Below are 24,314 nucleotides of genomic sequence, written 5' to 3'. Positions count from 1 at the left end.
AGCTGGTTCAAGGAAAGGGAACACTAACAGCCCAGTTCATCAATGTGCTGCATCAAACGTTTCTGTTTGACCTCCCTTGAAGGTGCTGGGTTACATTGGACGGTCACCGACATCCCTCTTTCACTTTCTCAGTGTCAGTTCTTTATATTGGTGCCTGGACTTTCACAAGGATCTAAACTGGATAGTTTTATGAAAGATTATTATTTCTGCTCTTCATGAAGTAGAGCAATTCAACAGGATTTTTCCCTTTGAAGATCACATTGGGGTATCTTGAAATAGATGAAAGGAGTTCACACTTGTATTTCTTTTGATTATAGCATTGGTACATTGGCAGTAAAATATTTCACAGTGCAAAGTCATTGAAAATTGCAGACACATTGAAGATGGCCCGAAATAAAAGGTAGAATTAATCCTGCAAAGAAACATGGTCCTATGAAAAACAGGGCTTCGTTATCCAATACAAAACATTGAATTTCATGGAATACCACATAAAAAGCTATTACATTTCTTTTTACCAATCCTCCATGACCTTGCACCTTCCTAGCTCTTTAATTCTCTTCAGCCGAGCTCCTCTGAGATAACCACGTTCCTCCAAATTCCATTTCTTAACTATCCTGAAGTTTAATTAGCGCCACCAAACGGAAGCTGGTCTTCAGTTGCCACCATGTGGAATTTCACTCTTCAACCCCTTTGCCTCCCCGCCCAGCTTTTCCTCTTCAAGACATTCTTTGAAACTTGCCTTTGAGACTGCGATTTCAGTTATTTGCCCTTAACATCAACATCATGTTTGATCACACTTCTGTAAAATACATTTTAATGCATGCATTAGGTAGCCAAATCTGTTTTGTGTGAATTTGTTCTGTTTTTTATTCATTTTCAACATGTGTGCATAGGCCTGCTATTTCCATGACCTTATTTATGGGAAATATGTTTCAGACCTTAGTCCAATACATTATAGAGAAAACTCAGCATTAAAATGTGAGCCATTTTCATCAATTCTCACTACTGATTTTGTTTATACTGTATTAACTGATTTTAGGCGTAAGCAAAATAATTTCTTTCTTTCTATTTGCCACAGATATCATTGCCAGTGAAAGTTAAATTCAAGAGTTGGTTAAGTACCATATGCAGTATTTAATGCCACTACTTACACAGATGAATGCACATACCTTCTTTGAGATTGTAGCAAACATAAAGTGATTTTCACTTCAAATACCTTTTACACTGCCAAAGAGTGGTTTTTCAAGATAAGAAGGGAAGGGTGCTGAAAATGGTGAAGTGACAGACAAGAGATATATCGATGATTGGGAGATTTTGCTTGTTCCCATGTTGTATTGCATTGTGCACACAAGCCTGGCCTACTGATGTGTGATGAAATGCTGAGAAAAATGCTTATACTCAATGCTGCATTTCTAACTATCTGAGCTAACTAGTCCCTCAGATTACACCATTGACAAAAACCAATATAAAGTACTTTATAGTCAACAAATTTAAAACTTCCTCTTATAAAGTTAATTTTTCACTTTAGACACATAGCACGGTAACAGGCCCTTCTGGCCCACGCTACCCAGTTGCACCCAACCCCCATATGCTTTAAAGGGTGGGAGGAAACTGGAGCACCTGGAGGAAACCCACGGAGACACAGGGAGAATGTACAAACTCCTTGCAGACGTTACCTGAGGTGAACCTGGATCTCTGGTGCTGTAATAGTGATGTGTTAACCATTACACGAACCGTGCCACAAAGTAATTGTTTTAATTAAACATGATCAATTTTAAGTTAAAATATACCACAACATGTGACCAGTCATAAGTAGATAACCTACATATTAACATTCGATGGCTTGATCAAAAAATAATGATCATAGCCCTAACTTTCAGAATAAAAGGCAATGGGCATTCGAACACGTACATTGTTTTATTCTACAGATTCGGAAATATTCCACAATTTTAACTGCTGACATGACAAATTATCAAAGGTTTCCTATTAGTGTAAAATATTTTTACCAACAGATTACTGAAACCAGTTTCACCTGGAGACTGCATGATCTTTGATGGAAACACTGATAAATAAAGTGGCCCAGCAGAGAGAAAATGTGGTCTATTTACTGCCTCTGTCTTCATATTATTCTGTTTAGAAATGTTTAATTGATGTTATGAAAGAATGTTTTATTTTTATCTGTTCTGTTATTTGATCAAAGGGAGATTTTCAATTGACAAAGTGGACAAATCTGTTCAATCAAGAAAATCATCAATTCTGTGTTGACATATTGAATGGTACACGGGATTTCTGATATGCTCTCTCTTGTTATGTACATTCTGCATTTGTTTTTAATATTCAATAGGTTTCCAGATTTGTATCAGTTTGAATTTGTCTCACTATCTTGTTCATTTGCCTTGCTCTCCATAGGAACGAATGAAAATAAGCCAGTGAGTGCGAGCCTCATAATGGAAACAGCTCACAGACACATGCATATCTTGAAACAGTGGTCAACAGGCAAATGTCCCCAAGTCCATATGTCTCCACCCTTGCATTTAGCACTGACTTGCTACTTATAAAAACAGTCAAGCATTCTTTGCAACAAGATGATTGATGAGGGCAGGCAGCAAACCTGGAATGGTGTTCACGTTTTCTTGCTACTTTTTACGGTGTCAATGTCGTATCCAGAAAGTAAAGATGCATGGGACCCACTATGAATTGACAGTCTGGATTTGGAATTGGTGGTGCAAGGGTGTTGTTCTGTTTGAAAGTCTATGACCAGTGTTGTTCTGAAGGGATCAATGTGGGGACCTCTGTTATTTGTGGGTGGGTCGATTGGTAATTTAGCCAATGACACACATATTTGTGGAATTATAAACAGTGCAGAGGACTTGCAAAGAATACAACAGGATTCAGATCAGAGAAATGTGTAGAAAAATGGTAGATGGTGTATAATCTGGACAAGTGTAGAGTGTTGCACTTTGTGAAGTCAAATGTAAGGGGTAAGTATACAGTTGATGGCAGTATTCTCAAAAACATTGATATGCAGAGGGATCCGGGGATCTAAGATCTTAGCTCCCTGAAAGTGGCCACTCAAGTAGATAATGTGATAAAGCATACATGCTTTCATTGGTCTCCTAATAGAGTACAGGAGTAAGGAAATCATGTTGAAGCTATATAAAACTTTGATTAGACCAGATTTAGAATACTGTGAGCAATTCTAGTCACCCTTATAGGAAGAACATGGAGGCTTGGGAAAGAAGAAATTTACCAGGATGTTACCTGGATTAGACAGTATGAGCTATGTGGAAAGGAGGGACTAACTTCAGTCACTTTCCCTGGAACATGGGTGGCTGATAAGAGACCTGACGGAAATTTATAAAATTATCAGACGTATAGATAAGATTAGACAGTCCCAGCATAAAAATGTCACATACTTGAAGACGTGGGCATGTATTTAAAGTGGAGTTGTGGAGCTTAAAGGAAATGTGCAAGGCAAATTGTTTCTTTACACAGAGAGTGGTAGGTGCCAGGAGTAGAAGCATTTAAAGAGTGGGTGGAACCAAATATAATAGTTACATTTAAAGAGGTTCTAGATAGACACATGAATATGCAAGGAGTAGAATCAGTAGCGAGATACAAATTATATGCAGGCAACAAAGATTTATTTCCATTTGGCCATCGTATTTGACACAGACCTTGTTGGCTGAAGGGTCTGTTCCTGTGCTGCTCTTCTCTTATGTTCTAAATTCACTTTAGATGGCTTGTAATTTTCTATTGCAATTTAAATTGGATTACTTATGCATTTAAATATTGTTGGTGTAGTGATATTAATCCTTCTATGCCATAGCATCATCTTCCTGACAAAATACTTTTTTTTCTGGAAGTGTTAGAAAAATACAAATGTGTTTAAAAACATGACAAATACAATAAGCTGGTGGTATCAACAGAGCAGACTATACAAGTTTGTCGATATAAAGGTTACTATAATGTTGTCATTTCTGGATTAAAAAGGCTTTGCATAAAAATCCTACACACTCTCTCTCCCTGCACTTACCGAATGATGCCATAAGCCAATTCATGCCGTGTAGGGACTCTTTAAAATCCTACATGGTTGTGTGTAAGAACTCTGCAACGATTCATTTTCGCCTTTGATCAAATATATTTATAGAAACAAGTTTCAGAGGGAAAATATGATACATTTTTTTCTTGCTTAACAAAATAAATTAAATATACATGACTTTCTGTTTAAAATCTATATAGTTTTACAACAAAAAAAAAGGCTGCTTTCTGTGGCTAGTGTCTCTAATCCATATGTGTACTAATGAGATTGCATTTACTCCAATATCATTGTGTGGAACAGATCTCAGGTAAGAGAGGAAACGGATCTCAGTTCACCTGGAAGCCCTTTTGGGAGAGCTGCTGGACTACGATGATTTTATCTTTCCTTACCGAGCTGGCAGATTGCTCAGAGTCCCTTATCTCTTCGGTGAAAGCGAGTAGCACATCATCTGCTTTTCTGTCTCATGGATGAATAAATATTTCATCCTTACCATCTCTGCCAATTTGCACTTGAAGTATTGTTCTGCTGTTCCATTCTCTACAAAGGCAGTGGCCAGATATAATTCAGTTTGCAGGGTTTGTATCAAAGTTCCCACAGTACCCAGTAGCATCCATATTGTAGCGCTATTTAAATCTTAATCAAGTGAGCCAGGAACTTAATGTAGACAGCATCTTTCCTTAAAACACAAAGAATTTAATTTTAAGCTTCTATTGGGCACAGGTTAATTTTGTCTGTGTAATAGCAAATATGATCTTTTTCATTCCTGTTCATATTTCAGATATTTGTAATTATTTTTGAAATATATATAATATATAAATATTATTTGGTTTTGTTGAGGATAAGGTATTTTTGTGTTGGGAATCTAATCGCATAAGCCAACTAGTCTCACAGTATTCAAATATACCTCAAGTAGTTTACAATGTTTTTTTTATATATATCTATAATTTCTCAATACAAAGTTCAGTACTTGCTGCAAAGTTTCAATTAGTTGGACTGTGCGCCAAAGTTAGTTGCATTTCCTAAGATTTTTAAATTGGGATTAATGTGAGATGATGATTGAATTATTGCAGTTTTATTTAAAGCAAGTTACTCATTAAGTCGATCTTTTGCTATGAACCTCTTCTAAAATATCACCTCGAATCGCTCACTGCAAACTGGGTTTCTCTGCATTCAAGTACACTCTCATATCATGGGAATTTAAGAGCAGCTCCATTTTCCGCTTTGTCTCCAAAGTTCTTTGGGAGGCCTTTGCCAGCCAGCCTTCAGTATACTGGCAGTGTGGGCTGACGAGAGAGGTCTGGTAGGAAGATGGAATTAGCTTTGGTCCACCAAGGGCCATGAGCTAGCACTGGTAGTGGATATGTTGATGCTGGTGGACCTTGCCTTCGACGTGAGAGTGTGTGTGAGTGTGGATGTCTGTATAAATCTTCGGGTACATTTTGGGGGCTGGTGATGCACCCAGTGGCTGTCCTTGAGCCAGCAGGTGCTGTTGCTGAGCCACATACTCCTCATAGTTTATCGGTGTGATACATTCCTTGTCCGGGACTTGCGGCACGCAGGTTCGGTCCCTCTGATGTTGCCTGTGGATTGCGGCCACTGTTGCTGCGGGGGTGGAGCATGGCTTCTTCTTGGTTTGGCAGAGCCAGAGCAGGATTGTTCCAAAGATGAAGATGGCACCAGCAGGTATCCCAATGATTACTGGCCAGGGCAGACTGCCAGTTGATGAGGTGGCCACAGGGGCTTTCGGCGGTTTTGGGTCTAGTGCATTTAAAGACATTGGAGAAGATAAAAGGGGAGTGGGGAGGGGTGAAGAGGACAAAGATAAATGAAATTAAGCCCACATGAAGAAATAATCACAAATGACTGCAAAGCCCATCCACTTTCTTTCAATGTTTTCCATTTTTGTCAGGAGCTAATAACATTGCTGACAAAGTGTACACCAGCTATCCAAATGTTTAAAGGTTTCACACTGACCAGAGAACAGGAAACCAATCAGAGACCAGAAACAAATTATGGGATACTTTCCTTATATGCATGAAATCAGATTAAAACACAGGGCTGGAAAGCTGAATAAATTTCACACTTGGCCATCATTTTGTCCACTTTGTGAATATTTAGGGAAGATGTTAGTAAGAGTTTTTTTTTAAACGCCCTGAGAGCGGTGGGTGCCTGAAATGCATTGCTGGGCTTGGTGGTGGGGGTTGGTACAATAGGGACATTCAAAAGATACATGAATGTATGAAAAATGGAGGTGGGGAAAAATTAGAATGTCGTGGAGTAGGTTTACTTAGGTCAGCATAGCATTGTGGTCCTGTACTGCACTGTAATGTTTAATCCTTTTTATGTGAATTGGTCTCAAGATGGACATTATCCAACTATGTAATAGAACATTATTATTAACATTACAGTGGAATTGATGCATTGAATGTTGCCATCCTTATTTGAAGTGGCTCAATGTGTTTCAAATTATTACTAAATTCAGCTGCTTTCTCATTAGAATGGCATCAAGAAACAGCCAAGCTTCTCACTCACTAATCATTGAATCTAATTTGGTTTAATGATGGTAAAGGCACAGCAAAAATAGAAAAAAAATAAGAGACAAGCTTTGATTCTTCATTAGAAGCACTTTAATCTTCAGTATGATATTTATCATCCTGCTCCAAATAAATACCTTTGTGCGTCAGGCAGGTATTTATTTATATTGAGGTACACGTAAAGTGATTCATGTCACTGAAAGACAGGGCATGAGCTCTCTGATATGCACTTTATACAGCTAACTGATAGGAATGGCATATTTTGATGGCAAATAACCTCATTCTCCTCTCCCACAACTCCTACCGAGCAATATCTTATTGAGTCATGTAAAGGGTGAACACTTTGGAAGGAAGAAAGATAAGAGGTGACTAGAGGTAGACAAAATTATGAGAGGCATAGATAGGGTGGACAGCTAGCACCTTTTTTTTCTGGGGCAAGAGGAGCAAATACCAGAGGATATCTGTACAAGGTGAGGGTAGGAAAGCTTACGGGGAGAAGTCAGGGGTAAGTCCATTGCACAGAGAGCAGTGGGTGTCTGGGATGCATTGCCTGGGATGGTGGCTAAGAAACTCTTAGACAGGGACACGGATGCAAGAAAAATAGAGAGGTTTGGATGTGAGGTATGAAAGGTTTAGTTTGTTGGTAGTCCGAATCCTGGACTTAGACTGCCAATGTCACCTGCAAAGCATCACCCTCACCTTCGGGGAGTCCCTACCCCAACTCACGCTCCATAGCGCACTGTCCAACCGGCCCCGGCCAACCTGAGGCCTCTCCATGCTGCGCATTGCCCCTCCTGCCCTGTTCTCACACCTCACACCAAACTGCAAGGTGAAAGCCACCATAAGTAGCCGCTATTGCTCCACGGACAGAGACTTCATCAGGGCAGAGGTGCAGCGAGTTCTGGCAGAAGGTGTCATAGAGCTCAGCAACAGCCCATGGAGAGCCCAATTCCTGACGGTCAAGCTGAGGATGGTCATGGATTGCAGCCAGACCATTAACCAGTAAACCCATCTGGATGCCTACCCCTTACTGAGGATAGCCATCTCCCCATCCACCTGCAGGACAAGACTTACACTGCCTTCGAGGTGGACTGGAGTCTATACCAGTTCCACCGAGTTCCATTTGGGGTCACAAACGGGGTCTCTGTCTTCCAGCGGGAGATAGATCATATAATAGACCGGCACAAACTAAAGGCAACTTTCCCGTACCTGGATAATGTCACCATCTGCGGCCATGACCAGCAGGACCACAATGCAAACCTGGAGAAATTTCTCTGGACGGCCAAGGAGCTGAACCTCACTTACAATAAAGAGAAGTGTGTGTTCAGCTCCACCCGCCTCACCATCCCGAGGTTCATCATGGCACATGGTGTCATTGGCCCAGATCCAGAACAGATGCACCCATTAAAGGAGCTGCCCCATCCCCACACGCTCGAGGCCCTCCGCAGGTGCCTTGGCCTTTTCTCATATTACTCACAGTGGGTTCCTCGCTTCTTGGACAAGGTCTGCCCACTGGTCCAGGCCACAACTTTTCCTCTCCCACCCAAGGCGCAGGTAGCCTTCACACACATCAGGTAGGATATCGCAGACACCAGGATGCATGCCATGGACAAGGAGTCCCCCTTCCAGGTGGAGAGCGATGCCTCCAATGTGGCCCTGTTGCCTTCTTCTCCAGAACCCTCCACGGTTCCGAGCTAAGGCACTCCACCATTGAAAAGGAGGCCCGGGCAATCGTGTAAGCGGTCCACCACTGGCTGCCAATCACCCTCCAGGATATAAGCTACATCTGGTCCATCAAGGTCAGTCTCAGAGTCAGCACAGCTACTCTCACAGCCAGCTCTGTGGATGTTTATGTGGAATAAAGCCTGTTGAACAGAATTTATGTTTTGTGTCTGCTTTTCTGCTCAATAGCGCATCACAAGGACACAACTGCAAACAGAAGAAGGGGGATGGCTCAGTGCATGGAGAGGGATTTTGAAGGCTGCTTTTTTAATCCACTTTCAGGAGTTTGAAAAAAATTCTTGTCTCACTGTTGTCTTATATCACACAGTGGACCTGATTGAGCTGATCCCAACCCAACTTCATGCTAAACTCTTATGTTAGTTCCGTGATTGGATCCAGGTTTTGTGATTTTATGGTTTTCCATACACTGCCGTCAACCCTGCTATGGCCCTTCCATGAGATGCTGCAGATTATGAGCAGCAGTTGTTTTCAAACTGCCCCCCCTCCCCCAAACTCACATATATCACTTTAAGTAATCCCTATGCCATCAGTGCTCTGTGATTAATAAGGGATTGCTTAAGGTGGTACATCGGTGGGAAGGGAAGGTTGAGTATCACAGCTCTAGACCCAATTGTTTCTGAAATATTGTGCTTGAGAACAATTTTCATTGGCCTTTTTCCTTTGGAGTTACGAACCCCCTGCACATAAAGAGTCAATTAGGTGCGATTAAAACAGTGGTTTTCAAACTTTTTCTTTCCACTTACTAATCACAGAGCACTGATGGCATAGGGATCGCTTAAGGTGGAATGTGAGTTTGGGGGGCAGTTTTGAAAACCACTGAACTAGACCAAAGCAGTCAAGCTGCCAAGTTGAGGCCATGCACAAATTGAAGGAACAATACCTTATATTCTGTTTCTGCAGGCAGCATCAATATCAACCTCGAATTTCCAGTAAATACCTCCCCTTATCCCTCTGTTTTGGTCCCTCCTGTTCTCCACCCCTTTCCCTTCATCAGAGAGCTACAGTTCTTAGACCATTGCCCTCTCCCTGTCACTCCTCCCACGAATCCACCTATTATCTCTGACCTGTTTACTTGTGTTCCTCCCCTTCTCCTCTTCCTTTCCCTCCCTCCCTGCCTTTTTATTCAGTCATCTGCCAGATTTTGAGCACTCCACACCAACGGCCTTTTACTTTCTATGAATGCTGCGAGGCCTGCTGAGCTTCTCCAGCACTTTCACAGTGCATTCTGCATTTATAATTATTTTTATTTAGACGTACAGCACGATTACAGGCCCTTTTGTCCCACGAGCCTATGCCGCCCAACTACACCTAAATAACCTATACCCCTGGTACGTTTTGAACCTGAGCAGCCAGAGAAAACACATTCAGGTACAGGGAGCCTGTACAAACTCCTGACAGACAGTGCGAAATTTGAACCCCAGTCCAGGGCACTGGCGCTATAAACAGTGTTGCACTAACTGTGCCATCCAAGATGTGTGTTTCCCAGATGAAGAAATATTCAATGTCTATTCCTACTGAAAAATTTTAATTCAGATTGTAATTAAATGAACTATCAGCTGTATCCAAGGCAGAACCAGTTTGTACTGGCCATGTTTTGCCACAGCTAGGGACCTGTCACTTAGTAATGTGTGGTGATATATGAGCTGGACTCACATTTAGAAATGTGATGAGGAGAAAAGCAGTGAGATTTCACAGCAGGAAGTGAGTCAAGAAAATTAAGTTTATGCCAATACTCTCAAATCTTTCCATGGCTCATTTGTCTTCCAGTGAGAAATTTCATAGGATGGAACACCACTAAGGCCAGAAAAGGTTGACGTGAACTGAAATAAATTAAGATATTTAACTTTGGGAAAAGAAGTTATTTTTCTCAGAAATTCAACCAATGTCGCAGCCCGAGTACAATTCCTTGCTTCTTCTCCCGCCTCTCTCTGACTTTCATGTCGATGGATGGCTATCGCCGTGTCCCTGGCTTTGTTTGAATGTCGAGAACTTTATCCCCAGTCAGCAACACTAAACACACTGCACAATGTCACCAGATGTCTCACCTCTCTCACATAGTCCTCTTTATTTTTACCATAGTTCCTCAATCTTGATGGAGTTTCAGCTCAAAATGTTAACCATTCTTTTTCTCCCACTGGACGGCATGGTGAGCGTAGCAGTTAGCGTAATGCCATTACAGTGCCAGTGGCCCAATTTAAATCTAGAACGGCTTGTAAGGAGTTTGTGCACTCTCCCCAGAACCTGCATGGGTTTTCCTCAGGTGTTCCGGTCTCCTCCCATCCTCCAGAAACATATGGGGTTGGTAGGTTGATTGGGTGTAATTCGGTGGCACGGGATTCAATGGCCAGAATCGGCATTAATATACTGTAAATAAATTTCATTGATGCTGCTTGACCAGCTGAGTTCCTCCAGCAGAGTATTTTGCGCTTCGTTATCCTCTGCAACTGGCAGCTCCCAAAACTTCATTAAATTCATCCCACTGAATCAATGCAATGAATCCAAGGCAGTGTATACTGAGGCAACTGCAGCACAGTTCCAATGGTTTCACCCCGACGTTCTCTGCAACAGCAATTTTTTTTTAAGGAGAAACCATTATCCAATATCCAATCTCTATGAAAGTTTGGCTTGAACGTGTCCATTGCTTGTCTTTAGCAAACTTTGCCTCTGAGGCATGGTAGGGTATGCTGCAATGCTGGCTGCTGCTACAGCAGTGTACCTTATCACTGCACAATCAGTACATCAGTTTCCCCAAATGAAAATAGCATACTGATTTGCATAGATATAAGGTGCAGTGATAGTTTCTTGGGAATTGTTTCTAACAAAGCTACATCAAATTATAGGTTAATGACAAAATCCTAACATATTTCCATTCTGACACAATAATGCCTTTTCTATTTCCTAAGTGGGTTCTGATACTGAATGTGAAGCTGTAGTTTCTCCTGGTGTGACTTCAATCAATCTGCACAAATGCTACTCTGATGCCCAGATATCCCTACTGACCCAACCCATGGGACTGACTGCTGTCTGGCATCCTAACGCAGAGGAACCAACAAAAAATAAATTTGTCATGTCTTGAAGGACACTGTCATTGTCCTGAATCTACACTCCAGGTGACCTCTCAAAGAAAATGGCAAACTGTATCCCCTGCCTTTCCCATTTCTCAGGATTGAAGTATGCTTCTATGGAAACTCTGTGGAAGAAAATTGCATTTGAAAAATGTGCCCAAATACACATATGGTGATACAACTGCAAGAATGATAATGATAATTATCAAAGAGGATGCAGTATTGTGTCTTCTTCCCCTTCTACTTTTTTGCCTACACTGACTCTAGTTGAGGGTGACCTGCTTCCACTTCTGGTTCAGAGGTGGCTAATGAATCCAAGGCGAGAACTGTAGACTCTTCCACAGGTAAGGCAGGTGGCATCTGACGAAGCTGTCTGCTAGGTGAATGCTTTGTGCCCCTACTGTCGTAATAGGTAGTATAAATCACCTGGAAACATTATCATTCAGCACACCTGGAAGGTTTCTCAGAGCCTTTGCTCGAGCTGGTTTGGGCCCAGATGATTCCTCTATCCATCAGAGGGAAGATAGTCTCATTAAGGGTGGTGAGGAGCTGCTCTCTCAAGAGCCCTGCTTCAGTCCCTCCTATTTCTTGCTGTCTTAACCATAGAGCTGAACGACTTTGAGTGATATTCTCATTATCCTACTTTTGAAGTCTTGGGAAATATGCGTGGCTTGGGTAGAATGTCATCGGTCAAGCAGAGAAAATAAAGGGTGTGTGCTAAGTAGGCAACTTTCAACCTGTTGAAAATATGAGCTTTCTTTCAAAATTGCTCCATGGTGGAGGGATTCTTACATCTTAAGGAAAGATCTGGGGGAATCTCCTATCAGTCTTTTCTAGAGGACCTGGATATCTAATTTTTCGGACTTTCTCAGTCTCTTTGAAAGAAACTAGAATTCTTATCTTCTGCACCTTCCCAAATGTGTGTTGTTACTTTCTACTTGCCACGACAAGTGTGCTTCTAAGAACTTTGGTTGCTGTGCACCGGTGTCACCGATGCATTTGTACAGAGTGTGATTCCAATGAGAAGAGCTCAGTCCTGTTTTAGTGTTTGCTTCTGGGTGTAAAACACCTAAAGCTTCATCAGACTTGTCATTAGAACTCAGGAAAAGAATGATTTAACACTCAAATAAATAGATGTAGTCCAATTTCCAGACATAGCTTCAAGGTTCAAGTCCCACATCACAGTCTTAATCACAAAAATGCGGGATAACTTACCAGTAGGTTGTTGGAATCATACAACAGACTCTTTGTCCAGCTAGTCCATGCTAACCAAGTTGGAACTCAGGGATAATGCCATTTTCCTGTATTTGGTCCATAAGCCCATCCTATCCATAAATCTTTTGTACTTTCTTTTGAATGTTGTTATTGTGTCTGTCTCTACAGATTCCTCTGACAGCACATTCCAGAAACATACCACCAAGTGAATTTTTAAAAATCCTTTCCTTCCTAAAGCTTTCCCAATCTCACATTAAACCTCTGCCCCCAAGTTCTTGAATCCGTTACTCTTAGATAATGACTGCGCACATTCACTTTATCCATGCCCCTCATGATTTTATAGATGGTTAAGATCGCCCCCTCAGCCTTCTTTGCTTTCAGGAATAAAGTCCCAGAATATCCAACCTTTCCCTATAACTCAACCCTTACAGTCCCAACAACATCCTGGTGAATCTCCACTGCACCCCTTCTAATTCATTAATATTCTTCCAAAAGGTGGGCAGCCAGAACTGCACTCTGTACTCAAAGTAATTTTAAGTACTCACTAATGTCTTGTTCAGCTGAATCACAAGGTCCCAACTTTTGTAGTCTACACCCTACTCCATCTTCAGCATGAAAAATGCCACTTTCTCCACCTGCATTATCATTTTCAGAGAACTATTGCACCTGTAACCCCAGGCCTCCCATTTCTACAAAACTCTTCAAAGCCCTACTATTCAGTGTGCAAGTCCTTCCCTGGTTTGACTTACCAAAGTGGAACACCACAGATGTGTCAGAATTAAATTTCATTTGCCTCTCACTGGACCAGCTATGAGTGTTGCATTACTGGACTGAGGGACTACAGTTCAATCTCACTTTCCACAACAGAAAGTGAGTGCAATAATCATGATCTTCTTGACTCCTAAACATGCAATTAGGAATGTTCTATTCTCACAGGGCTATTTTCTATTCTCTCACTTCAAAAATCCCTGCCCTATTACCTAGAACTGCTCTTTCCTGCTAGAGAGAAGAAAGGGATACAATCTAACCAATTTTAAAATGTCTCCACCAAGATGTATATTTGTTCCGCAATCTTAGTGTCCCAGTCAAAAGGTTATTGCTATTCTGTCAAGATTTTTGCTGATAACCAGCACTGACCGCATACAGTTTGATGTTTAAAACAGCATAGCAATTACAAGATTTTGTCTCAGTATTATCACAGTAATCAGATAATCTAACTGCAGTTTTTGTCCTTTTATTTCCCCGACTTTAAACATTCATCTCTGATTAGTTCTGTTGAATATGGCATCCCAACGTGCAGATATGAATAAGGCCCCAGATTGTCAAATCTTATATTTAATTACCATCATTAATCTTACTTCAACTCTGCATTGAAATGTACAAATTCAATGCCTTTTATATAAAATTCTTGTTGAAAGTCAGTATAGTTCAGCTCCAGCATATTTAATCATTTCATTCTGATTAATTTAATTTACTTCAACATTATGCATTCATGGAAGGAATATTATGCACCGGTAGTTCTGCGCATCAGAGTAAACTGAATAGTTTAAATGAAGTGCACTGACAAATTACTTTTTACAGAGCACTAAATCTTTGTTAACAAATGACTACAGATCTATTTATTCAACTGATCTTTTGTCACTCTGAGTGAAGCTTCCTGTTCCTTGAGGTGAGTGGAAAATCTGATCCTTTTTCCATCTATGTTGCCTGTAGTCAGATGTAAGCATTCTCAAGCCAGGTAAAACTTGGTCAGTACCAGCATTAAGATTTCTTTAGCCTGCCCCATGAATGAAGTCACTGGAAATGAAAACCAACAAAGATATGTGAATGGGTGCCTGCTTCACCCTTCCATTCTAAGTTAAAATTAGCTATATGTGTCCTCATGGTAAATGATATGAGAAAATATCTTTCCCTTCTTCCCACATTGATTCAAGTTGCCTCTTGGGTGCTAGTTGATACATTCTGCAAAGGGTGCTGTTCGTTTCACCAGAAGGCTGCATAGTTGGAGCAAGCCGCATCGAGTCTGGCAGAAGTTCATGCCAAACCCTCTGGAGGGAGTAGAACAGCCACCACTTGTTCCCTTTCCTCCATGCAGTGAAGAGGCTGAGTGCTCTCTCATCACTCTGTTCAGAGAGTACGCGCTACCCCTCAGGTTGGTGGAGAATAGGAGCAGCCTGAACAAAGTGAGAAGCTGACAGAGAAAGTTCTAGTGAGAACCTTGGACATCCATGAGCGCCTGTAAGGCGGTTCCAAGCATGCACCCACACAGAGCAGACAGAAGACTCTTGAAATATATAAAACTAAAAGTTCCAGAAAGTCCAACACTAATTTACAAAGTGATGCAGATCAAACACATTGGCACTGAATGATCTGGTGCCCTTCCTCTTTGCCTTGGATGGCCTGAAGTACAACTCTGAAGGTAGCCAGTTCTGATCTCTCCTTTTTTCTGTGATGGAGCTTTTTGTCGTGATATAAGCACTTGTTTTATTAAAATCCAAGTAAAGTCAGGCTGATATTGATCTTCTCTGTAAACCCCCTTGGTGTGCATGGGAGAACCCAAGACAATTAACTAGGAGCAGGCGTAATTCACAAAAGTGCTGGGGAAACTCAGTGGGTCAGGCAGCATTCATTGGAAGCAGAGATATAGAGCCAATGTTTCGGGCCTTAGCTCTTCAGCAAGGTACTTGAGAGCATCAAGGATTGTAGAGAGGGAGAAAACTTTCTTGTTTGACCAGGAGCAGGAGTAGGCCATAAAGGATCTTAAATAAAGGGCTTAAGCTCGAAACGTTGGTTTTTGTATCTCCATCTTTGCAATGTACAGTGCATTGTTTGACCTGATGAGTTTCTCCAGCGTTGTGTTTTTACTTCAATCATGGTCTCTGCAGACTTTTGTGTTTTACTCAGGTCATAGGTTGATATGGGTGGGAGGGCAGAAGGGAAAACAAAGCTAGGAAGTGATTGGGGAGGGGGTGGGGAAAGGGAGGAAAGGAGACAGAGGGATAGGGAAAGAGAGAGGCAGGAAAAGGACCTAATGGAAAGCAGAGAAGTTGGCATCAATGCCATAAGAGGAGCATTTGATTCCAGAGATGAGAATGTAGTAATGAAGCTGGCCTACCTGGTAGCACAGTGAGGAAGGCACTCCTGAAGCTGTATCCCATGGTGTTAGCACCTAGGCAGATATACATCCCAGCATCCTCCTCCTTTGCTCTGGAGATCATCAGCTTGTTTAAGTAAGAGCCATCAGGCCGGGACCACACCTCACCAGTTGGCAACACGACAAACTTCTGCCCACCGACATCAATGGTAGAGTTGTACTTGCTCTCACTCCCATATTCCACTCTCTTCAGCCACTGAATTACAGGCTTAACGTCACTGCGGACCTTGCACTGGAAGGAGGTCGTGCCACCATAATCAACTGTGGTATTGACAGGGTGGGTTCCAGTCAGGATGGGCTTGGACCTGGTGGTCTCTGCAGAAAACAAGGAGAAGCGATGTATTATTAGTACGCATTGCCAGTTTGCATTGCCATACATGGCCCTAATGCATTGTCAGGGGTGGTGGATGGAGGCTGGAACAATAGGGGTATTTAAGAATCTCTTAGACAGGCACACAGATGTAAGAAAAATAGAGGGTATGAGGTAGGGAGGGTTTAGTTTTTTTTGGTAGGTATGTGCGGATTGGCACACCATCACAAGTTGAAAGGCCTGTACTGTGCGATAATGTTCTATGTTCAACTGGCAGACCAGACTCCAGTTTGTAAATTCATATTAGAGCTCATTACGTCCATGAGCAGAATGTGATCCAGGAAAATGACTGTACATTGAGGCCACTCACCCTGATCCTGACAGAACCTGACTATGTCAGCTTCAGGTCAGTGTATATTTTTCTGAAGCTTTTGTGTTCGTGTCAGCTGCCTCTGTTAGTCAGTTACCAGCCAAGCCAGAGAGTGGATAGAATGGAGGATCTGGGATAGGAGAGTCATCCTCAGTATTGATTTCATGTTTAACTGGATGCCAGCAGCAGGAGGGGATTCCCAGTAAAAGGGGTAGGCAGGGAAACATGATTATTCTTGTATATCAGTTTTCAGTGTGCCTCAGATGGGCAGCGGCCCATAGGAAAAGTACAAGGGGCTTGGACATGGGATGTCCGTGTCCAAGGAGGGGGAAGAGCAACAAGTGCCATCGGGTGGGATATAGAAAATGTTCTACACACCTGCACACAGGCCAGGCTCAGCCTGGCCATGTTCAGGCCAGGCCTTTAATTGAAGAATACGAAATACCACAGATGATGAAAATTCAAAATATAAACAGGAAATGCTGGAAACACTCACGCAGCATCCACGCAAAGAGAAACAGAGTTAATGTTTCAGATTAAAGGCCTTTCATCAGGTCTCTGTTTCATTCTTCACAGATGCTGACTGATACGCATCACCAGGATTTTCAATTTTATTTTAAATTTTTACCAGAGAAGCCCTCTGCTTTATTTTCTAAATTTCTTGTCATTACACGCCCCTGTTTTGAGATGATTTCAATTGTGATAACTCAGCCATAATTGGGCGTTGTTAGTTTAGTCGTTGGAAAGTTTACTGAAGCAAATCCATAATTAGTTTTAAAGTTAATTCTTGTTTTTCACTCTATTTGTTCAACTGGAATGATTATCATCAGATTATAGTGACAAATGCACTCAGAACTCATTTCTGAAAGTTCAATCTATTGACAATAAATTGGAATGATTTCTTACCCATAATTATCTCCACTATTGCATTCTAACTGATGAATACCTTAAGGGAAATCATTATTAAAACTGAAGGAATTTCAGCTTTTCCTCTCATTCTAAGGTCTAGAAACTTTATGAACGGCATTAACTCAATGGGCCGCTGTGTTTGGCGGGGGGAGGGGGGGTGGGGGGTACATAAGAGTCCCTTTAAAAATCTCAAAAAGCTTGAAAACATTCATCACCAACACTTCTCTCAATCTTCAGAAATCTTTCAGAGATTTTATCAACAAAATATTTTCTTTATTATATGTTAAAAGTATATGTTAAGAGACCAGAGCAAATTGTGAATAAATTAGACAAAATCATGAATCATCCACTTTAATAAACTCTGAGATTCATCATGTGGTGATCAACTTATTGGATTCGTATCCAAAATCAGATGTGAACTTGAAGACATTCAATTCAAGCTACTCAACCGGGAATAAATAATTTTAGTCAGTTATCAAGATCATGAAGCTATCAATTCTTATAAATCTTTATCCAGTCCATTAGCATCCTTGAAAGGAAGTTTACCAACCTAACCCAGCCTGGCATGTACGTAACTTCGGATGCAAAACAACATGCCTGCCTCTTAAACGCCACTGCAATGGCCTAGCAATGGTGAATAAATGCTGGTCCAACCAGAAATACACACATCCTGTGAATGTATAATAAACTAAAAGCATCTTGATTGGTTTAGCCACTAATAATGCAGTAGGAGGGTCAAGGAATTAGTGCAATTAAATTTTCTTTAGCTTACTTTTTACATTTAATTGATCATTAATCAATTACCTGCTTAACTAGGGATAATATGATCTCATATTAGATATTTGGTCAAATCTCCTCAATTTTATTGCCTGTAAATGATCATCAAATATTTTAAGTAAAGTTATATGGTTTCAAAGTCAATTGTTGCCAATTGTTGACTGGAACTTGTGAGGCAGGACGGGTTGCATTGTCAGCATTTGGTATTTAATCTCTTTAATGTACATTCCCATGTATTCCATTTGAATGTACAAATGTGGAAAGGCTGTCAAAAAGCTTCATTGATTAACTAATTCGACACAACAGAAAGCTTCATTTCCTGAAGACTTCCACTCAGAAAGATGGCTAAAGCTTCACTAGTGTTGGTCACATTAAATATTTTTGTGGGATCTGTTTGACTTTGGGCCAAAATGTAGCCCAAGTCATGAACATCAGGTTGATCCTTATGGTTATTTTACATAAGGTTCTCTTGGACTTTCTCCTCAGTGAATCTGATTACCACGAACTGGTATTTCCAGCTGTAAAGGTTATAATAGCCTAATCAACCTTTAATGTCCTAAATTGCATTTGTTGTATTTTATTAATAATGAACTACTCAGAGTACACATAAGGTGTTATTGCAAAGTAATAATTATGCCCGAATATACTACTTCACTAAAGGAACAATATCCTGTGTGGGGGAATGTCAGGAGCCGATGTAATCATGGAAAACATTTTAGAGTGACCTTGTCTAATAACTGTGCCAGGGCAATGTATGGCCACCCTCCCCCCCCCCCCCCCCCCCGTCTACTCCATCCACACACACACACACACACACACACACACACACACACACACACACACACACACACACACACACACACACACACACACACACACACACTTAGTTTTCTTTTGAAACATGCTCCTATTGTTTTGTCGCTGTGCGAAAATTCAGGCCCTCCCTATGACAGGGCACAGTAGTTGCCCTGAGTTCAAACCACCTTCTTCAGGGGAATCAGCAAGAAGAATAAAAGATGAAATACAACAATCTGAAAAACCAATTCTGCTCCTCTCTCCATACATGCTGCCTGACCTGCTGAGTATTTTCAGATTTTCAGCATTCTGCTGTTTTCTTGCTCTAAGTGGGAATTAACCAAGAATTGAAACCAATAACCAGGAAATAGTGATAACTTTTGGGACCCTCGGTCCAGGTGTTTGCTTTGGCCTCATTAGTAAAGGTTGACTGAAGCACATTTAGTAAGTCAAATTTAAATTATATTCACAAATCAAATATACTAATTAGCAGCTCTCTCATATCCGGAGAGAGTGGCACGGTTAGCATAGTGGGTAGCGTGACGCTGTTACGGAGCCATCAACCAGGGTTTGGATCTGCCGCTGTTTGTAAGGAGATTGTACGTTTTTCCCATATTTGCATCAGTTTCTCCTGTTTCCTCCCATATCCCAGGGGTTGTAGGTCAATGGGTGAAATTGGGTGGCACTGGCTCAAGGGCCGAAAGGGCCTGTTACCATGCTATATGTCTAAAGCTATAGGTTAAAGTTCCCCTCCAGTGATATCCCATCACTTACAGAGTCCCCTGCTTTCACTCCTTCCGAGGCACCTGATGTGGTTAATGCAGGACTGACAGGTTCAGCAAAAGGCAGGGAAGAAGGGGGTGTTTGATGGAGCAGATGGGGAGAGGATGAACTCCTTCCTCACACTAAGACTGCAGATTCTCAGTACATTCCTGAATGCTCCTTTCCACTTTGAACTGGGAATTCGCAGGAGATGGTGGGGACCCCACATTTTTCAAAGAACATCCTTGAATCTTTTCTTCTCTCTGAATGGTAATTCCTTTTTGTGACAGAGCTTGGTGCGGTGTCTGTTTTCAAGGTCTGGTATTGGGGATGTTAAAAGCATGGCCTGCCCATAAGAGCTGACGGTATCAATTGTTCTGCTGATGTTGGTCTTGCTAAGGATGTTGATGTTGGTTGGCTCATCATACCAGTGAATTTGGATCACACGAATTGAGGTTGATGCCAGATAGTCAAAGGAACCATGAGAAACTGAATTTGGAGTAGCCTATTCTACCTATCAAGTTTCTCTCTCATTCTATAAGATCATTTTGATCCAATCTTAGCTTAAATTCATTTAAATATCTGTCAATCTCCATATTAACCTCATCAGCCATTTTGGGATAGAGATTTTCAAACATACATGGCCCTCTGAGAGAATAAAATTCTCCTCATCCCTATCTGAAGTGGGTATCTGTTTACAAAATTTTATTTTAAAATGCATCACATCAGATTTCCGATTTATTGTCAGAGTACACATATGACAATACATACATCCCCGAGGTTCTTCATTCCTACAGGTGCGACAGAATTACAACTAATTGGTCATGCAAAAAAAAAAAATTCCCCTTAAAATGTTTCAAAATAATCACCCCTGGATTTTTTAGTTTCCAATGTGATCAATCTGTCTTTAAACATCAACAACTTCCTCCCAGAAACCAATGAAGTGAAACCTCTCATCACTGGCACCAATGCAGTCAACAATCTGGATGATGATGTGGTAAACTGGATCAGCAAATTTGCAGGCAACACTGATATTAACAGTGAGGAAGTCTCTCAAAGGTTGCAATAGTTCTGGACCAGTGGGAAAAATGGAGTGCAAAATGGCAGATGTAAAAACCAAGTTAGGATTACATGGTAAATGGTATGGCAATAAAGAATGCAGAAAAACAGAAGGATCTGGGAGTACAGATACATACTTGCTTGAGAGTGACATCATAGATAGGTTCATAAAGTGAGCTATTGGCCATAAATCAAAATAATGAGTACAAGAGTTGGGATTTTACATTGAAGTTAGTAGGGGAAAATTTGGAGTATTGCATGCAGATTTGGTCACCTACATATAGGAATATCAATAAGATTGAAAGTGTACAAAAAAGAATTACCAGGATGTTGTCAGGAACTTGAGGAGTTGAATTATAAGGGTAGGTTTGAAGAGGTTAGGATTTTAGTCCCTGGAGCATCAGAGAATGAGGGAGGAATTATAGATAGGATAAATGCAAGCAGGCATTTTCCATTGAGGTTGGGTGAAAGAAGAACTAGAGGACATGGAGATGGATTTAGAGTGAAACATGAAATGTTTTAGGGGAACATGAGGGGAAACTTCTTCAGTCAGAGGATGATGAGAGTGTGGAACAAATAACCAGCAGTGGTGGTGGATTTGGGTTCAATTTTAACATTTAAGACAAATTTAGATAGATAAATGGTTTGGAGGGGTATGGAGATGCAGGTCAAAGAGATAAGGTGGAAAAATAGTTTGGTATAGATCAGATGGGCCAAATGGCTTGGTTCTGTGCTCGTGTTCAATGTTTCTTTAAATATGGAAAGCAAAACTGCCCACATTATTAATTCAGGTTCATCTAACCAGAGCATTTCAAAGCTGCAAAGAAAGCCTTTCATCTGCTGCACATGCATTTCAATAAAGACCAAAATTCCATTCATCTTCTTAATTCCTTGCTGGCTCTACGAACTTTGTGGTGAAAGATATTTAGATCCCTATGTGTCACAGCATTTTGTATCCTCGCTCCCTTTAAATTATAATTTGCTTCTTTGGTACTTCCAAAGTGGATAACCTCACATTTTTCCACATTCCATCTGCCAACGTCTTTCCCACTCATATAACCCATCTATATCCTTTTGCAGGCTTTTTTTCCCCCGACTCATAACCTATCTCATCCATCTATGCTTCAATAAAGCATCTGTTTTGCACTGTATCTTTATCAAAGTCAGTAAAATAGAAATTAAACAATTGAGATCCCAATACTGATTCCTGCAGCACATCATAGTTGGCGTAGCAGTTCGTGCAACACCTTTACAACGCCAGCGATCGAGACCAGGGTCTCGACCTATGAATTGTCTGTAAGGAGCTTGTACATTCTCCTCGAGTCTGCATGTGTTTTCTTTGGGGGCCTCCAGTTTCCTCCCTCTGTTCGAAATGTAGGTTAATTGGGTGTAATTAAGTAGCACAGGCTCGTGGGCCCAAATGGCCTGTTACCATGCTGTTTATCTAAATTTAAATTTAAATTTTTTATTCACTAATTACTCACTGCTAATCCAAAAATAACCCATTTAACAATGGTTTTCTGTTAATCAGCTACACCCTTATCCACCTTAATCCCAAATTTGTGCACACTCTTGTGTGGAAACCTTTCATGTGGTACTTCATCACATGTCTTCTCAAATTACAACTGCACTTTATGTACTGGATCCTCATTATCGATCTTGTTTATTACAGAAGAACTCGAGAAAATTTGTTAAACCTGATTTCTCTTTTGTAAAAGCATGCCAACTCTGCTTGTATGCTTTATGATATTCTAAATAATCTTTTTAACTATGGTTTCTACCATCGTTCCCACAGCAAATGATAGGCTGACTCTTACCAGTATCAGTGTGCTGACTGTGAAAGCTGGGTGCACATCAACTGGTTGCTATGTTTCCACAGCAGTTGATGAATTGCTGGAGGAACTCAACAGGTCAGACAGCATCCATGGGTAGAAATGGTCAGTCAATGTTTTGAGTCAAAACATTTCATCAAGGCCGAGAAGGAAAGAAGCTAGGGGAGAGGCCTAGAGGTGAAAGGACAAGTTATAAGGATGAAGTGGAGGAAGAAATCAGTAGGAAGGGTGGGACAAAGAAAAGTCACAGAAAGAGAAGAAAAGATAAGTACAGGAGTGGGAAAATAAGGGATGGAAACAGGGGAAGTGGAAAGTGGGGGTGGGGGGACAGTTAGATAATATCATAAAAATCAATGCTCATGCCATTGGGTTTAAGTCCGTCCAGGAACAATTTGATCCTCCCGTTTATGATTACATTTGGCCTTCGGTAACCCTGATATGTTTCCTTTATTGCCTCAGGCAGGAATCTTTACATTTATTGCAACGTTGTTTGACTTGCTCTAAGAGTTTGGAAGATTTCCATATCAATGCAAGGTCTTCCCTGACACAGACGTGAAACCAGGAACTTAACATGGATGCGCAAGTGTATGTTCTTGATCTATATGTGATCTATAAGCAATTAGATATGCATGGCCAAACTTCCCATTTTTATTTAAACAGAATTCATAGTGTATTTTCAAATTAATTATGTAAATTATAATATTTGAATATTTTTGGCTCTTCTGACGGGTCTGAAGGGTAAAAAGCACAGCGGGAGTTGTGCAAATTTGTAGCGGGAGATGTGCCTCCCTGATCCTGCTTCACTATTTGACAAGATATTTGGCAAGTCTCTGCAGAAATCACACAATTTTCTTTCCTCTGGAGATGAAGGCTTGCATTTACATGTAACCTTCCACATCCTTCCATGATTTCAAAAGGCAATGTAATAGTTTTGAGGTGTATTCAGTGTTGTGGTGTGGGGCACAGGGGCCAGAAGACAAATAATTTTTAAAAAACCTTTATTCTGTTCCAGTTGCTGGACCTCATGGGTTATAGCAATGAAAGGTTGAGAGAAAGAGGAAACACTAAGCATTCTTTGTTCGCTTTCTGAGGTCAAGGATGAAGAGGCTGGGTTGTTAGCAATGAGTCATGTGGCGCAGTGGACTGAAGATCCCTCTTACCTGCTGTCTGATGGGAAGAATGGGTAATTGAGTGAGGAGAGAGGAACACCCATTCTATGTGTATTCACATTTCCATACTGGCCTAAAAAGGTGAACCAGCACAAGAAATAAAAATGAGTTTGTCAATTTGGAAAGACCATATCAGTCTTGAATGCTGCCATTTTAATCGGCACATAACTTCTCTTTTCATCTGTTTATGGGATCAGAGTGTTGCTGCCCCCATTGAAGCAGTGGAGGCTACTTCAGTAAATATATTTAAAGACATGGTTGGATAAATTTTTACATAGAAGGGGAAGTAAGGCAGGTCGGGGGAGATGAGCCTATCATCAGATCAGCCATGATCTCATTAAATGGTGAAGCAGAGCTGGATGGACTACTCCTGTTCTTATAAGTGTCACTGGTCAGGCCAGCATTTATTCTTTATTCTCCTCTTTCCTTTAGGTGACGGTCAGCTTCTTTCTGGACTGTTGATACTCATCCCATTGTGCTGAATGGTAGGGACTTCCAAAATTTAGAGCTGTCAAAAGTGAAAGCAGAATGACTTGTTTCCAACTTTAACTAATGCATGACCTTTCCACAGTAAAGTA

The 24,314-nt window shown here is 41.0% G+C and overlaps 1 protein-coding gene across 4 annotated transcripts in view; it reads right to left on the bottom strand.

Moving 5' to 3' along the window:
- Positions 1-1,902: 1,902 nt before the first annotated feature.
- LOC138757044 (fibroblast growth factor receptor-like 1) overlaps positions 1,903-24,314 on the bottom strand; it is a 316,623-nt gene continuing 294,211 nt past the window's right edge. For all 4 annotated transcript variants that reach the window (XM_069923676.1, XM_069923675.1, XM_069923677.1 and 1 more), the window contains 2 exons: positions 15,715-16,068; positions 1,903-5,800 (listed from right to left, as the gene is read on the bottom strand). In XM_069923676.1, the coding sequence (XP_069779777.1) occupies positions 5,385-5,800; positions 15,715-16,068 (770 nt within the window). In that variant the 3' untranslated portion in view covers positions 1,903-5,384. The remainder of the gene's footprint in view (positions 5,801-15,714; positions 16,069-24,314) is intronic.

This window comes from Narcine bancroftii, chromosome 3 (assembly GCF_036971445.1).
Source record: "Narcine bancroftii isolate sNarBan1 chromosome 3, sNarBan1.hap1, whole genome shotgun sequence".
Lineage (NCBI taxonomy): Eukaryota > Metazoa > Chordata > Chondrichthyes > Torpediniformes > Narcinidae > Narcine > Narcine bancroftii.
Note: the sequence above shows the minus strand (reverse complement) of the source record. Positions and strands in the feature narration are given on the sequence as shown.